The sequence below is a fragment of the Vespa mandarinia genome, chromosome 13, assembly GCF_050613455.1.
Source record: "Vespa mandarinia isolate Hongniang chromosome 13, ASM5061345v1, whole genome shotgun sequence".
Classification (NCBI taxonomy): Eukaryota; Metazoa; Arthropoda; class Insecta; order Hymenoptera; family Vespidae; genus Vespa; species Vespa mandarinia.
Window position 1 is genome coordinate 5,175,535 of NC_140822.1, and position 14,466 is coordinate 5,190,000.

The window sequence follows — 14,466 nt, forward strand, 5'->3', positions numbered from 1 at the left end:
CAATATTTTTCTTGTTTACATATTAAAAACGAAATTTAAATAATAAATTTACAAACTGATGAATCATCTCTGATTTTTATTCGATGAAATTATACAATTTAGCAAATGACATTCGGTTAATGAGAAAAATCGTAATATGAAAATAACAGATTAAAAAACAAAAACCGAACAAGAAAAAAATAATTAACTAGGAAGTAGAATAAATTTATTGATGTTTATCAGATTCGATCGATTAATACTCGTTTGGTAAGTATGTAAATATAATAGAAGTTTGTTTTTTTACTAGAAATATTATATAACGTTTGACGATTGTCTTATCAAATTGACATTTAACAGAATGTATATAAGGACAGAGAAGTTGATCATCTGCATCATTTCGCACTTCTCCTTTGTAAAGAATATAATAAGCAGTCGATTAATAATTTTCCTCGTTGTTAAAATTTGTGAAAAAATATAACGTAAAAATGTGGAAGATCCTCACATTTATTTTGCTTCTCTGCGTAGCAACAACTTTAGCTTTTCCTTCGATTCAAGCAGAAACAAACGAAGGTGAATCCTTAATTTAGATTTGGCTTCGAACTTCGTTTGGAAGAAAAGTTTGCGTGAAGAAAAAAAAAAAAAAGAAATATCATTCAAAACTCTTTTATTCATAACATATTTGCATATTTTTATTTTTATTTTATTTTTATTTTATTTTTATTATAATTCTGAAATAAAAATCAAGGAATTTGGATATCCTTTTTTATCCTTTTTTATAAATTATTCCTCACGCATAATAACATAATTTATGTCGATGTTGTTTGAATTATTTCAGGCCCCATGTTGAACAGATTGAATAGAGCTGCTGATCATTATGGAGGTGGACATAATGGACATGGCGGTAGTAATGGACATGGTAGTGGACATGGCAGTGGACATGGCGGTGGACATGGCGGTGGATATAGTGGTGGACATGGCGGTGGACATGGGTAAATAAACTGCGAACGTTTATATAGAGTTTGTACTAAAAAAATGCTACGACAAAACTTTCAAAAATATGTAGAATAACCAGTAACTCGTCCAATATTATAATAACTATATTTTGTTATAAAGATTATTTTGAGATAAAACAAGATATTTGCCAATATTGTTACAATTCATTTTTATAATTTATATTACACTAAATAACAAGTGATATTGTCTGTATTTGATACAATTGTTAGTTTATAATAATAATTACGCATGTTATTGTTTATAATTATGAATAAAATAAAACGTAATATCTCTAACATACACGAAATATACAATTTATTTAATTTACGTGAAGTATATAAAATATATATGCGCATTATAATTGCATAATTATAAAGAACATCAATTACACTGACACATTCTAATAATCGATAATTATTATGAAAGTGTAATACAAAATATTGATTATATAATGAAACATACATATTTAAAATTATAAACGATTGTAAAATCGTTCTAATCTTTTTTCTATGAAAATATACATTTTAATTAATTCCTCGATTTATACGTCACTCTTATTAGAAAATTATTAATGCTAGTAAGACAATGGAAAAAAAAAATAACGTCGTCTAATACGAAACGATATCAGTAACAGTCTTTGTTCTGTGTTTCTCCAATTTCCGATTGTCATTGAAGTTGCTACAAACACGAGATACCGTATGATCTTATTTCATACACATATTACGTGGAATATGGAATAAAAGAGCTTCCCTCGTGATAAATCGCAGTATTCACACGAAACTATTCTACCACGTCGCATATAACTTTCAAGAAGAAAAAGGAATAGAAAAAAAATAGAAAAAAAAGAAAAAAAATAGAAAGTGAGAAATACAGAAGAAACGAAAACATGAAATGTCAATTGATATTATTTTTCGCTATCATAACAGGCGTAAGTTTTTCATGAAATTAATCATATATTACTTTTTATCCTTAAGAATATTATTTCACTATGAATAATTGGATATTTAATTGTTCTCTTATCAGATCCAATGTCGTTCGATAATACTCGATGAAATACGTAAGTTTATAACTATAAAATTTTATTTCTAATTATTTATAACGTAATAGAGACTTTAAATTGTACCGAGTAGGTAGGCAACTAGCGACCCGTATTTCTACTTGTCTTCTCCGGTGAAGTGAAAGAAAATGATTCTCACTTTTTAATACCGCCGTGCCTCGTGAATTATGTTTTTATTTTTTTATGGATAATCGATTATTTACACACTGAAGAGAAAACAAGAAAACATAGGGAATAAAAAGAATTGGTGAATCGGAACATTTAAACGACAACATGTATCTCGAAAGTAAAAACGTGACATGTGCCATTTTTTCCTTACAACCACAGATATAATACTTATATTTCATCTATCCTTATTCTGTACAAAGATAAGGTGTAAAGAGAAGACCTCTACGTTTATAAACATAGTGTTGGCCAGTTAAATAGTGGGGGAACGAATTGATTGATAGTAAAGACCGTAGAATCTAGGGTGGGAAAGAAGTTGCCCACCTATGCTGTAACGAATTGATTTTTTCGAAATGATTTCATATGCAAAAAAAAAAAGAGAAATAGAAATTTGACGTTTTCGAGAAAATACAATTTAATTCATTAAAATTAAAAAAAAATATATCGTTAAAATAGCTAAAAATGACAGCGACAAATCGAAGAGAATCGAGCGATCGTTTGATGATGAAATGACAGATAGAATGGAGCAATTAGATTGGAAGAATGAACCCGAATCTACTACAAATGTATTTTGGTTACCTTCACCATTCATATATCCACCGGTAAGAAATTGATTTAATTCATATACATTCATTAAAATTTAATAATCAAAGATATTAAAATTTACTCAGATCGTGTAAAAACTAATCAAAAATGAATCGAAAGAAATAAGGATTTAAAAGAGAAAAGAAAAAAAAAAGAAAATAGATAAGTTGAGAACAACTGACTGATACAATTAATGTTACATTATAATAAACCTTATGTTATATATTTGTCAATATAAAATATTTGAGTATGTAAAATATTATTAATTAAAATTAATAATATTTTGTTTTCTTCGATTATAGTGGCTGCAATCTTCAAATCAATCTTTCTGGCAATTACCTGAGAAATATTTGAAAAGAAGTGAAAATTCTGATTCTACGTTAATGGAACAAAAAAACAACAAAGAAATTTGGAACAACGATAAATTATATATCGAAGAAGGGGCTAAAATGATCAAAACCTGTGCAGAACAAATTGACGATATGTTGCTTTTGATACAAAACGCTCTTGGCCAATTTCGAAAATATTTGAACGAGTGGTGCAGGTTAATTAATTTTAAAATGAAATTAATATTCTCAAGAAATATTCGTATTTTGAATTTATATATCATTTTAGGAATCATCATTCGATGGTCAAATTATCACCGGAATCATTCGATACATTTTATCTTCCTAAACATTGACTGAATATTTAGATATTAACATGAAATTTGAAAAAAAAAATCTGAACTCATCTTTATATTGCCAATATATTAATCTATCATCTTATAATATTAACCATATATCTATTCATTAACTTTTACATTTTATAACATTTATAATGCAATTAACTATATAAAACAAACAAATAAAAATTATTATAAAACAACAAATAAAAATATTCCAAATGAATATGAATCGTCTCTCTTGAAAAATAAAATATATTTAATCCCTCTACGATATAGCGGCGTAAGATGATCGATGATAAAATAGGTCTTTGAACTTTCGTTAGTAACAGACTAACAAGAATATTACAATACTTTCAATGGCGCTATTTAACACGTTTGATCGATAAAACAAATAGTTGCTGCTAACGACGACGTGTCATTTTCCTTAGAATTCATTTTAAAGTGATTTCTTCGGTTTAATCGGTAAGTTTTTTTATCATAATAAATAAATAAATATATTTTTTATTTAACAAAATTAAAATTATCAAAAAGTATTAAACGAATGTATCATAACTTTTCATTGAAATTAATTTCGTTAGATGAACGTATTAGAATTTTTCTATTCCTGTTATTTTCTCTCAGGAATCCGTCGTGCGAATATGTATATGTTCTTATATGTTCTTACAACACGTATATGTTCTTATAATTTATTTATTAAACATTAAATATAAGATTTTTATATTTGTCGTGATTTTAAATAACGTCTAATATATTCTATACGATTTTCATTTTACAAAAGAATAGATACGTTTGAAATCGTTTAAAGTTGTAATACTTTTCGTATAGTACCTATCAGCCATTACAAGTGAAAAGTTTGAAAAGTTAAATTAGAACTCTAAAATAGAAGTATCGACGGTTATCTCGGCTCGATTTAATCGACCTTCGTAATTCCGAGAGTTCTAATTTTCTCGTTACTTCAAATTTCTCATTTCCAATTTTAGCTCTTAGATTCTAATCATCTGAAATAAAATAAAATGTACCAGGTATTTATGATCTATTAAATCCATAGAGTGGCCCACATAAATTATTAGAAAATTAATGCATAAAATGATCCACATAAAGTGTTACAAAATTTAATGCACAGAATGGACTATATAAAATATTATAGAATGTATTAGCTAAAATTAAATGAATATAAATACATTATAAATATATATATCATAAATTATATATATATTTATATATTAAAATATATATTATATATATAATATCATATATGTATATATCTATGTATGTATGTATATATACACATATATGATACTAAAACTGGCTATCTTGTACCTGGTACGATATTATTATGTGAAAGAAAATCATAAAAATATTGCCACAATGATACAACCATTTACTTCGCAAAACTTTCTAAGTTGTACGATACATGTGCAGCCATGCATGATTGTTATATGGTTTGGTAATGGAAGTTTTAATATTCTATTTCTTATAATGAGTTTCTAACATGCATTCTCGATTAAAAATGTACATTATCTTCAATTATTCGGTATTAAGTAAAGTGTACAAATTTTGATGAAAATTGAACTACAATGAACACGATAGACTATGTAAAAAAAAAAGTTAATCGTTCGAATAATTCCAAAACTAATTATAAGTCGAGTATAAGTGGTCTGATAAGACTTTCCTTTGATTATATTTTATTGATCAATCGATTGGATGTTAATCTGGAAATTTCCTATCGTGTTTGACAAATATATACGTCGCGAAATGTCTTAAAAATAATTTATGTATCTTATAGGATAGAAATTAAAAAATTCATGTACTAATAAAAATAATAATAATCATTATGTGTAGAATTACTATAAAAATGAAACTGGTACTCTTATAAAATATATGTTTTATGAAATATTATTATCTTATTTAATTAATTAATAATATAAATTAATAATAATAATTTTTAGTTAGAAATTTTTTTTAATTAATAATTTTTGTTTCTTTTTTTTTTAATCAATATCTATAATTTTTCCGCATATATATAGTAGTGATTATTTTCAATAAAAATTATATCTATTAAAAAATTGTTACTGCATCGTTTGTGAGATTAACGACTAACAGATTCGTAATGTGATTCATACTATATATTATAAAAATAAATTATTTACACATCAACCAGTCGTGTATTTGAGCAAATCGAAGTTTAATAATTCTGTTGAAGATATAGCCGACTTTAAAATATTTTTTTATTCTGATGAACGTTTATCAATTTGTCGCATGAAAAACCAACTACTTTAATACATAAAGTGTTAATTATCTCGTAAACAACGCATAATGGCATTTTTTTATCAGATATAATGACCATAACTATAAACGTAAATGACCATAACTTTTGCAAATGTGCAAAAAATAAATTATAGGTATCCATTTAAAAAGAATTATGTCGATCTTTATAAATTGAAAAAAAAAATAATTTACATAATAGCTAGCTCAGAGCTATGCAAATTACTTTTATTAAAATTTTTTGTAACTTCGATCGCGAGATAATTGCATAGACATGAATTATATTCTGTATGCTAAGATAATTATTAATACATTATTATAATTTAAACCAGCTTTTCCCAAAACTATGTTCTTAAATAAAAACACAAATTATAAAAATTAATATTATTTTATTATTTTCATATATTTTGTTCCACATTATTAAAAGTTGAGAATAAAAGTTTATATTGTTTTTTTAACTCTTATATTTATTTGTATAATTTATTTATTATTAATATCAACCTACCCTATAAAATAATCAAGGTATTTCGTTAAAAATTCAAGATTTGTGAAGTAATAGTTTGAAAAACGCCAATTCAGACGATGATAATAATAATTTCATATCGAGGGAAAAAAAATAATAAAAATAATACTGTAACAAATTTTAATTGTATTGTATAAATAGGCAATTTGTTTTGAAAAAAGAAAATATGTCAAACGAGAAACCAAAAGGCATTAACCCGAGAATGCACGAAAACGAACAAACATTGAAACTCAGCGTCGGCGCCGACGTCGAAGGTAACGGAGGGGTAGACGCCGTTCATGTTACAACGACTCTCATGAAAAGCGTTTCCTTATTTCTCACGAGTGCTTGGAAGGCCTCGGTAAACATAAAAAGGCCGTCCTCAGTGAAGCCAACGAAACAAGAGCCACGACCTCCGCATAAAAAAAAAATGCCGGAAAGCGGTAACGCCAGAAATTCCGCTTACATTGTCAAGGTTATCGAGTCTCTCAAGAAGAGGACCAAATTTAACAGGTCTGACGAAATTATTATTAATTTTTTTTTTTTTTTACTTTTTCTTTCTCCTCTTTCTTTATTTTTTATTTTATTATTACTATCTTAACAATGTCCTGGATAGATCGTTTGATTCGCGAATAGAATATGAGTATTCGTAATTCGAAATAGAAATAATCAAAGAAAAAATAATGTAATAAAAAAAAATGTTACATTTTCAATAACATTCTCGAAATCGTTCATTTTCAATCGTTACTATATACTTTGTGGATATTTAATAATTTGTAAAAAAAAAAAAGAAGAAAAAAAATATATTTCAAATCTCGTCCATGTGTGTTATAGAACAGAATTAGATGGACTCTGCAAACTATATAAGAAATTAATGATGCAAACTGGCCACCAACAAGTGAATCTATCGATGGACATTTACAGAAAGCCAAGACCAATGCACAGTGTGGAGGTAATTCGAATAATATGTACTTTTTTCTTTCTTTCTTTTTTACAAATCATTTATTAAAATATAATTCAATAATCAATAGTAAAAATTTATACTTTAGGGAATCGATAGATCTATTTTTCGCGATCTTCTTCACAATACTTTCAAAGTTATAACCGAAGATACGTTGGTAGAACGATTGTTTTGTTGTTGGGATCGCGAAAATGAAGGTACTATTAAATTAGAATCGTGGATCGTGGGTCTCGATGTTTTCCTCCGTGGCAATCTACAGGATAAAACCGATTTCTGCTTTCGTGTTTACGATTTAAATAATGATGGTTTTATTACGAAAGATGAGATCTTCCAATTGTTTAAGTATGTATATATCATATTAAAACTTTTAATTATTTTCAAATAACTATGAAAATTTTAGATGTAATATTATAAACAATAAATTGCTTATCGAGATAATTAATACATATTATTATATCGTTAACATTAATTGCGGATCCCTGGTGATAGGCAATACATCATATTCTATCTATAAATCAATTTCGACTCGGTGACAGTCAATACGGCAATACACACATATAATACGAAACAATATCATATCAGGATCAAAAAAATAATTGATAAAAGATGATAATATTATCAATCGAGTATAAAGTATTGCCTTTATTTAGGAACAATATTTATATTTTCATATAAATAATTATAGGGAATAAATAATTAAATCTATTGATTATTAAAAATTTTAAACATTAATTAAAAATCTTAAAATTTTCCTAGTTCTTTCATAATAAAAATTAAAATACTCGATAGGCGTAACTATACTTTTTAATATTTTATCTTAAATGAAAATCATATAAAGTATTCTATTTTTATTTATGCTGTCAATTCTTAAATTGATATTCTTACGTTTTCAAGAAACTGTTTAATAAAGCAACCAGGAGAAGAAGATCCGGATGAGGGAATACGAGATTTATCAGAATTGACTTTGAAAAAACTCGATGTCAATCGCGATGGAAAAATATCATTTCAAGATTATGAAACGGCAATTAGAAAAGAACCATTGCTACTCGAAGCTTTCGGACAGTGTTTACCTACGGAAGAAAATTGTACAGCCTTTATCAAATCGTTACAATATTGAAACCATTGTCACCCATATCGATTTCATCTTGATTTGAAATATTGCAGAAAAGTAAGGAATTTCATTCCGAATATTACATAATATGGAAGAACACAATAAGAAATGTGTTATAAAAGGAGAAGTTCGTATAATGAAAACAATTAAGAACTTATATTTTATTACATACGAAAGATTTTCTTGTATATTGGAAACATATACTTATGCGAATTTTAATGTTAAAAATCTATCGCAGATATGCTTGAAGAGGCAACTTTACTTTTTGCATTTTCATTCATATTTGTATTCAATATATGTTTAACTTTATTAGATTTACCAATTCCCAATTTTGGAAGTCCCCTATTCAAACCTTCCAATAATATACAAGCTTTACATAATTCCTGACTCGAAACAAATCCACAATTATTACAATGCCTTCGTTCTGGATTTTTTACATTGCTCTTTACTTGCATTCTTTCACCTAACATTAAAATTTAATGATCTATGTATTATAGATATTAAAAAAATAAATATTAACTGTTATAATGAAATTCTTATTTTAAAAATATACATACCAGAATGAATAATATCTATGATAGACGATGGTCTTACTTTTTCCAAATCTTTTAAAAATGTTCGAGCATATCCTCGATAAGCATTAGGAGCATATATGCATTCGGTAGAAAAATAAATTAATTTTTGAAAGTGTGCATACATAACAATCTCTTTTTCGTAAGCGTATTTCAATGGTTTGCATCTAACAATAGCATCAGCTCCTGACTATAATAAAAAGTAAGACATTTCAAATCATCCTGCATTTCGTATTAATTTTGTTTATAAAATTTTGAAATTATCTAACCGTTATTATAGCCGTACATCTTTGCAACCGAGCAATGTCACCACGTAAAATATTCATTAAAACTGTCTCAGCTATGTCATCGGCATTGTGACCTGTTGCAATACAATCCACACCTAATAAAGCACCTCCTCTATCTAATGCCTGTCTTCGAAATACACCACAGAAAGTACAATTATTTTTTCTGCCAATCTACAATTGATTTTAAACAAACAAATGTTTATTTTATGGACACATTAATGTGTTCATATATGATGCTTAATGTATTACAAATGATAAATGTATGGCTTACTTGTTCTACTATAGCATCCATTGTCCATCCATATATATCTTTGTATGATAATATTTTTAATGGTATACCATAATCATCTCTATTTTTTTCCACAGTTTCCAAACTATCATCTCGGTATCCTATAGGTATATTAAATCAATAAAAAATTATTTTTACTTGTTATTTTGTTATATATTTCATCAATTTACCAGTAATTCCTTCATCAATGGATAAAAGAAATAAGTCAAGCTTATAATCATAGCGTTCATTCAAAGTTTTCAATACATATGCTAATACTGTTGAATCTTTTCCACCTGATGCTCCTATAGCAACTTTATTGCCAGGTTTAAATAATTTTCCTTTTACAATGGTGTAATGTATTTCGGTTTCAAAGGCATAGATAAAACATTCTTTACATAATGTATCACCGGTCTTAGGTCTCTGATAAAAGTATTAAATTCCAAAATAATTAGTAAATATTTTATAATATAATTTAGAATACATATGGTGAAAATTATATACTTACTTTAAGAATAGCATTTTTACCACAATTTCTAGTACACTGAATAGGCATTTTGAATAGTATTATTTAACTTCTTGATATATAAAATTGGTTTTATAATCAAATGTATAAGATATATATATTTAACTAATAATATTTATTTAAAAACTTAAATGTCTAACATATGTATCATTACTTAAGAATATACTCAAATCTTAAATATTTTATTTTCAAAACCCTAAAACAAAAAAGGAATAAATGAAATAAGAATTATATAATTTATGATCAAAATAGTATAAACATACGGAACATGGATCTTCTTTATTACACACAATTAATTTGTCAATAATACTTAAAAATAATACTCCAATCCATAGATTAAATTTATCTTTAATAACCTCTCTATTCGCAGACATTAAAATAATTATTTCTTACGTTTAATCTTCTGGCTTCTCTGGAGGAGGACCACAAGGTTGTAGCATCTTTTCCATAAGATTAAATCGCACACGTGCCTTAGTTTCGTTCTCAGCGATTGCAAAGAAATTTAATAAATCATAATGTCCCATGTATGAGCTACAAGAATCCCGATGTTGATTCACAAGCCACTCGAACTTTGTTGTATCTGCATGTCCAGTTCCAATATATTTAGATTGCAAATGTTCTAACTGACTATGTATATTATAACGTTCACCCATACTTTTTATTTTACTTCTCTACTTTCTTATAAAGATTATAGAAAATTCTATAAATTATACTTTTGTCTGAAACAATCTTAAAATTATTTCTTAATTATTTCTTCCTATATTTTATTTAATTAATTATATTCCAAGTAAATATAAAGACATATTACTATTCATATTACCAACCTACTATATACTATAAATACAATATTACCCTAACAAAAGTACTAACATTAGATTGCCAAATTTTCTAACCTATTTATGACATACAACTGCGCAGACGCGTTATGACGATATGATAGAATAAGCAGACTTGAATAGACTATAAAACGAGGAACATACAAGTAGCATGCTTTGTTATAAACATAACCTTTATACTATAATCATAGAATAATAAGTAATGTTGTTCATTGACATAAGATGATAATTAATATATTTTAATTAATTATTATATATGTATATATTATATATAATTTCATATAAAATGGAGTACTTCAACGAAACATCAAATAATATGGATAATAAACCAAGGTTAACAAAACTTGGAATTAGTCTTATAGCAGTAACAGGTATATAATTAATGTTTAATTTTACACATATCCTTTTTATTTTAGTTTGATAATAGCCTTTTTAATAATGATTTATCCACTAGGAGGATTGGCAACAGCTATTAGCATAGTATGCATACCTTTTGTGAGTCCAGCATTTCGCAAGATCTGTTTACCTTATGTACCAGCCACGAATCAACAAGTACAGAACGTTTTACAAGCTCTAAAAGGACGTTCAGGTTCATTGATTGATCTTGGGAGTGGAGATGGACGTATTGTAAGTCATAAAATATTACTTAAATATGAAAGAACAACAGAACAATCTTTAACAAATAAAAATGTTGTTTTTTTAAATAGGTTTTAGCAGCAGCAAAAGCTGGTTTTAAGTCATATGGTATAGAATTAAATCCATGGCTTGTATGGTATTCTAGACTAACAGCTTTTACAAATGGTCTGTCATCTCAGACTCGATTCTTTAGAAGAAATTTATGGAAGTGTAATTTACAAAATTATAATAATGTGATTTTATTTGGGGTTGAACAAATGGTATTATTTTTTATTTTATTTTATTTAATTTCATATATTTGTATACAATATCAAATCACTTTTATAGATGGAAGATATTGAACAAAAATTTAATACAGAATTACAAAAAGATTCTGTAATAATAGTCTGTAGATTTCCTCTTCCTAATACAAATCCAATTGCAACCATTGGCGAAGGTGTTGATACTGTGTGGTTATACAAAAGATAAAAATGCAAACTTCAGAATAAAATAGGTAATACAATTTATTTTCTTTATTAAATAAATTATATTTATCTATGTAATTGCTGGACGTATATTGATTATCATACTATTAAATATTTATAATTGCAAAAAGTACAAAATGAGATACAAATGTGTATTTCAGAGAAGTTTTCTCTATTTGTTGCTAAATTACAATAATATTAATTAAAGTAATAATAATAATAATAACAAACGTACAAGACATTTAAATATCTTTAACAAAATTTATACATTTTATTATATAAAATTAAATATGAATTTATAATAATGATTTTGTCAAAGCATTACATCTAATATCAATGATCAACTATAAAAAATTGAGCTATAAGGTTTAATATACCAATAATTGGTATAATTAAATGTACAATTGTTGAAATTGTAGTCAATTTTCCTTGCTTTCGTAGAAAAGATAAATGAAGTAAACATGGTAAAGTAAATACATAAATTAAGCCACTTAAAGCACCGGTATATCTTATAACAGTTCCAATGTATGGTAAAAATGTAGCAAATAATATACAGATCGAAATCAAAATGAAATTGGTTATTACTGTGCTATATATGGTAGATGTCTTACATAGTGATGAAATCAATTGAATTCTTAACATATATGTGAGTAATGGGTAAACAGTTAATAGTTGAAATAATAATACTATACGAGCAACTATTGTTAAAGCATCCCATTCTTTAAAATTATTTAATAAGTTCTGTAAAAAAGACAAAGTATATAAATTCATTAACTTAAAATTTTTAATTATTTTGTATAATATAATTACTTACATCTTGAATACATGATTTGGCAAGAGGAAAACACACAAAAAATGATACACCTACTATAATGTAGGTTATTGTAACGAGACTATATGCTATCGTTAAGTCTCTACCCTATAACAAACAATTGTAAAACAATTGAAAACAATTTTATAAACCTTTTCATTTATACAAGTATTATTTATATATATATATATATATATATATATATATATATATATATATAATTAATATATATATATATAAATTTACTTACATTTTTAGATTGATCACAATTACTTTGCATTATAGTAATTATAATATTGTGAATGAAAAATGATAATGCTAGCATACCAGACAATGCTGGAAATGTAGGTTTCAATACCCAACTAATTTCCCACATTGCTTTATCCATATGTATTCCCCATGATGCGGATTTTATTAAAACAAATATAATTATATATATAATTGATACAGTTCCTAAAAAATATAGAATGTATGTATATGAAATGAATTATTTATAAATGATATTAACAAAAATGTTATTCATTTTTAAGATAATATTGTTGTGTTACCAAGGGAATTGAATTTCGTGAAAAATGTGGTGCTATTGAAGTTAAGTAGCGGAAATATTATTATAGCTAAAAATGCAGGTACTGTTTTGTGCAAATCCCATGCTGGACCTAAAGCATCAAATGTGCGTTCTTGTGCCATTATTATATCACTGCCATTATACATTTCTTTTCTTGTACACAAAACTGTAAATAAGATGATACATTTTTTATTTTAAAAAAGTGTAATAAATTACAATTAATTAACATTGATGATTCTTATAAATATGGATAACCATGAAACATAAAGAGAAACACAGATATTAAACGAACAAGCATATTGAACAAACAGGCGTATGTTAAAGCAGTTAATATTTCGAATTAATATTTTCTAAACACAAAAATGTAAATTTAACATAGATACGGTTGTTTAACTATGATACGAAATTATATTGAAATGTTTCATTGTGACTCTCTTTACGTAACTAACATTATCTTTACTAGGAAGTAAACTTCTTAATTCGAAATAAATATGTACTTTCTGCAATATCTGTATTATTATCAGTTATAGAATACGTAGGCAGTCCCATCACATTATCTAAAATGTAATGTAAATTTGAATTAGTTATAATTATCTTTCTAATACAAAGTGAAATACATTCTTGACATTGCATAATCTTACCATAAAAAAAATTAACTGAATTATATAAAAAATTAGACATCAATATCCAATAGGCTATCATTGCACCTAACAAAACTGAAATACTAAAGATCCTTGCTATGTATTCTACCCATTTGTTAAGATATATTCGACTCAACTGTACAACTTCGATGTTCTCTCGTGAACCTTGAAAAAAGTAACAATTAGGCTATTGTCATGAAAAAAAATTGTTTCTCTTTTTGCTTTCATTATTAGCTCACCATGGTATTGATGTACGACTATTAAACGATAAGCAGTGTAAAGACACAAAGCACCCATTGCTAATACAAGAATAATTCCAGGAAAAAAACCCGCCATTTGAATACCCCATGGCATAGTAAGCAAAGATGAGCCCAATATCGTGTTCCATATTGAGAAACTAAAAATAAACGTGAAGAGATGATTATTTTAGAAAATGATAATGCTAAATAATGATAATGCTAAAGATTTGAAGTTCGGTTTCACAATTTTGGACTTTGGATTAAACTAATAAGCAAGGATATTTCAGGGAAACGAATATTCTTCACATATATGGGTGAGATAATAATTTTAACATA

At 26.2% G+C, this 14,466-nt stretch overlaps 6 protein-coding genes and 1 long non-coding RNA gene across 11 annotated transcripts in view; 4 read left to right on the forward strand and 3 right to left on the reverse strand.

Moving 5' to 3' along the window:
* The first annotated feature begins 357 nt into the window (after positions 1–357).
* Positions 358–1,268, forward strand: LOC118448591 (uncharacterized). The gene is made up of 2 exons (XR_014982860.1): positions 358–549; positions 815–1,268. It is a non-coding gene; the product is annotated as an uncharacterized LOC118448591 (long non-coding RNA).
* A 151-nt stretch (positions 1,269–1,419) lies between these two features.
* Positions 1,420–3,669, forward strand: LOC118448588 (uncharacterized). 2 transcript variants are annotated; one of them, XM_085660859.1, is made up of 5 exons: positions 1,420–1,900; positions 1,996–2,029; positions 2,651–2,796; positions 3,082–3,323; positions 3,395–3,669. In XM_085660859.1, exons 1-5 carry the CDS (start codon positions 1,859–1,861, stop codon positions 3,459–3,461), a joined length of 531 nt encoding a protein of 176 aa, XP_085516985.1. In that variant the 5' UTR covers positions 1,420–1,858; the 3' UTR covers positions 3,462–3,669. The 2 variants fall into 2 exon arrangements, with proteins under 2 accessions (XP_085516985.1, XP_035737937.2); XM_035882044.2 differs by having other exon boundaries at positions 3,082–3,669.
* A 165-nt stretch (positions 3,670–3,834) lies between these two features.
* Positions 3,835–8,291, forward strand: LOC118448587 (calaxin-like). Its single transcript, XM_035882042.2, has 5 exons — positions 3,835–3,908; positions 6,376–6,726; positions 7,048–7,165; positions 7,263–7,516; positions 8,069–8,291. Exons 2-5 carry the CDS (start codon positions 6,401–6,403, stop codon positions 8,289–8,291), a joined length of 921 nt encoding a protein of 306 aa, XP_035737935.2. The 5' UTR covers positions 3,835–3,908; positions 6,376–6,400.
* Positions 8,292–8,506: 215 nt separating this feature from the next.
* On the reverse strand, positions 8,507–10,063 carry Ctu1 (Cytosolic thiouridylase subunit 1). The gene is made up of 6 exons (XM_035882040.2): positions 9,921–10,063; positions 9,604–9,835; positions 9,416–9,534; positions 9,127–9,315; positions 8,843–9,047; positions 8,507–8,748 (listed from the first exon to the last, which is right to left on the reverse strand). The coding sequence occupies exons 1-6, from the start codon at positions 9,966–9,968 to the stop codon at positions 8,507–8,509; spliced, it is 1,035 nt and encodes a 344-aa protein (XP_035737933.1). The 5' UTR covers positions 9,969–10,063.
* Sf3b5 (splicing factor 3B subunit 5) lies at positions 9,734–10,825 on the reverse strand. 2 transcript variants are annotated; one of them, XM_085660863.1, is made up of 3 exons: positions 10,332–10,756; positions 9,921–9,956; positions 9,734–9,835 (listed from the first exon to the last, which is right to left on the reverse strand). In XM_085660863.1, exon 1 carries the CDS (start codon positions 10,589–10,591, stop codon positions 10,334–10,336), a length of 258 nt encoding a protein of 85 aa, XP_085516989.1. In that variant the 5' UTR covers positions 10,592–10,756; the 3' UTR covers positions 9,734–9,835; positions 9,921–9,956; positions 10,332–10,333. The 2 variants fall into 2 exon arrangements, with proteins under 2 accessions (XP_085516989.1, XP_035737942.1); XM_035882049.2 differs by lacking the exons at positions 9,734–9,835; positions 9,921–9,956 and adding exons at positions 9,993–10,134; positions 10,809–10,825 and having other exon boundaries at positions 10,332–10,667.
* Positions 10,826–10,865: 40 nt separating this feature from the next.
* On the forward strand, positions 10,866–11,903 carry LOC118448597 (ATP synthase subunit C lysine N-methyltransferase). Its single transcript, XM_035882058.2, has 4 exons — positions 10,866–11,145; positions 11,229–11,401; positions 11,482–11,670; positions 11,738–11,903. The coding sequence occupies exons 1-4, from the start codon at positions 11,031–11,033 to the stop codon at positions 11,876–11,878; spliced, it is 618 nt and encodes a 205-aa protein (XP_035737951.1). The 5' UTR covers positions 10,866–11,030; the 3' UTR covers positions 11,879–11,903.
* A 285-nt stretch (positions 11,904–12,188) lies between these two features.
* LOC118448593 (neutral amino acid transporter 9) overlaps positions 12,189–14,466 on the reverse strand; it is a 6,083-nt gene continuing 3,805 nt past the window's right edge. For all 3 annotated transcript variants that reach the window (XM_085660854.1, XM_035882054.2, XM_085660856.1), the window contains 7 exons: positions 14,131–14,288; positions 13,892–14,056; positions 13,748–13,807; positions 13,234–13,416; positions 12,936–13,138; positions 12,689–12,793; positions 12,189–12,615 (listed from right to left, as the gene is read on the reverse strand). In XM_085660854.1, the coding sequence (XP_085516980.1) occupies positions 12,208–12,615; positions 12,689–12,793; positions 12,936–13,138; positions 13,234–13,416; positions 13,748–13,807; positions 13,892–14,056; positions 14,131–14,288 (1,282 nt within the window). In that variant the 3' untranslated portion in view covers positions 12,189–12,207. The remainder of the gene's footprint in view (positions 12,616–12,688; positions 12,794–12,935; positions 13,139–13,233; positions 13,417–13,747; positions 13,808–13,891; positions 14,057–14,130; positions 14,289–14,466) is intronic.

Bases quoted from the DNA above. Each gene is read 5' to 3' on its own strand.
- LOC118448588 (XM_035882044.2), top strand. From the start codon at position 1,859: ATGAAATGTCAATTGATATTATTTTTCGCTATCATAACAGGC. The intron at 2,030-2,650 runs GTAAGTTTATAA...TCGTTAAAATAG, and splicing joins GATAATACTCGATGAAATAC to CTAAAAATGACAGCGACAAA. The intron at 2,797-3,081 runs GTAAGAAATTGA...CTTCGATTATAG, and splicing joins CACCATTCATATATCCACCG to TGGCTGCAATCTTCAAATCA.
- LOC118448587 (XM_035882042.2), top strand. From the start codon at position 6,401: ATGTCAAACGAGAAACCAAAAGGCATTAACCCGAGAATGCACGAAAAC. The intron at 7,166-7,262 runs GTAATTCGAATA...TTTATACTTTAG, and splicing joins GACCAATGCACAGTGTGGAG to GGAATCGATAGATCTATTTT. The intron at 7,517-8,068 runs GTATGTATATAT...TACGTTTTCAAG, and splicing joins GAGATCTTCCAATTGTTTAA to AAACTGTTTAATAAAGCAAC.
- Ctu1 (XM_035882040.2), bottom strand. From the start codon at position 9,968: ATGCCTATTCAGTGTACTAGAAATTGTGGTAAAAATGCTATTCTTAAA. The intron at 9,535-9,603 runs GTAAATTGATGA...ATATACCTATAG, and splicing joins CATTGATGAAGGAATTACTG to GATACCGAGATGATAGTTTG. The intron at 8,749-8,842 runs GTATGTATATTT...TTTTAATGTTAG, and splicing joins CATAGATATTATTCATTCTG to GTGAAAGAATGCAAGTAAAG.
- Sf3b5 (XM_085660863.1), bottom strand. From the start codon at position 10,591: ATGGGTGAACGTTATAATATACATAGTCAGTTAGAACATTTGCAATCT.
- LOC118448597 (XM_035882058.2), top strand. From the start codon at position 11,031: ATGTATATATTATATATAATTTCATATAAAATGGAGTACTTCAACGAA. The intron at 11,146-11,228 runs GTATATAATTAA...TTTATCCACTAG, and splicing joins TAGTCTTATAGCAGTAACAG to GAGGATTGGCAACAGCTATT. The intron at 11,671-11,737 runs GTATTATTTTTT...TCACTTTTATAG, and splicing joins TATTTGGGGTTGAACAAATG to ATGGAAGATATTGAACAAAA.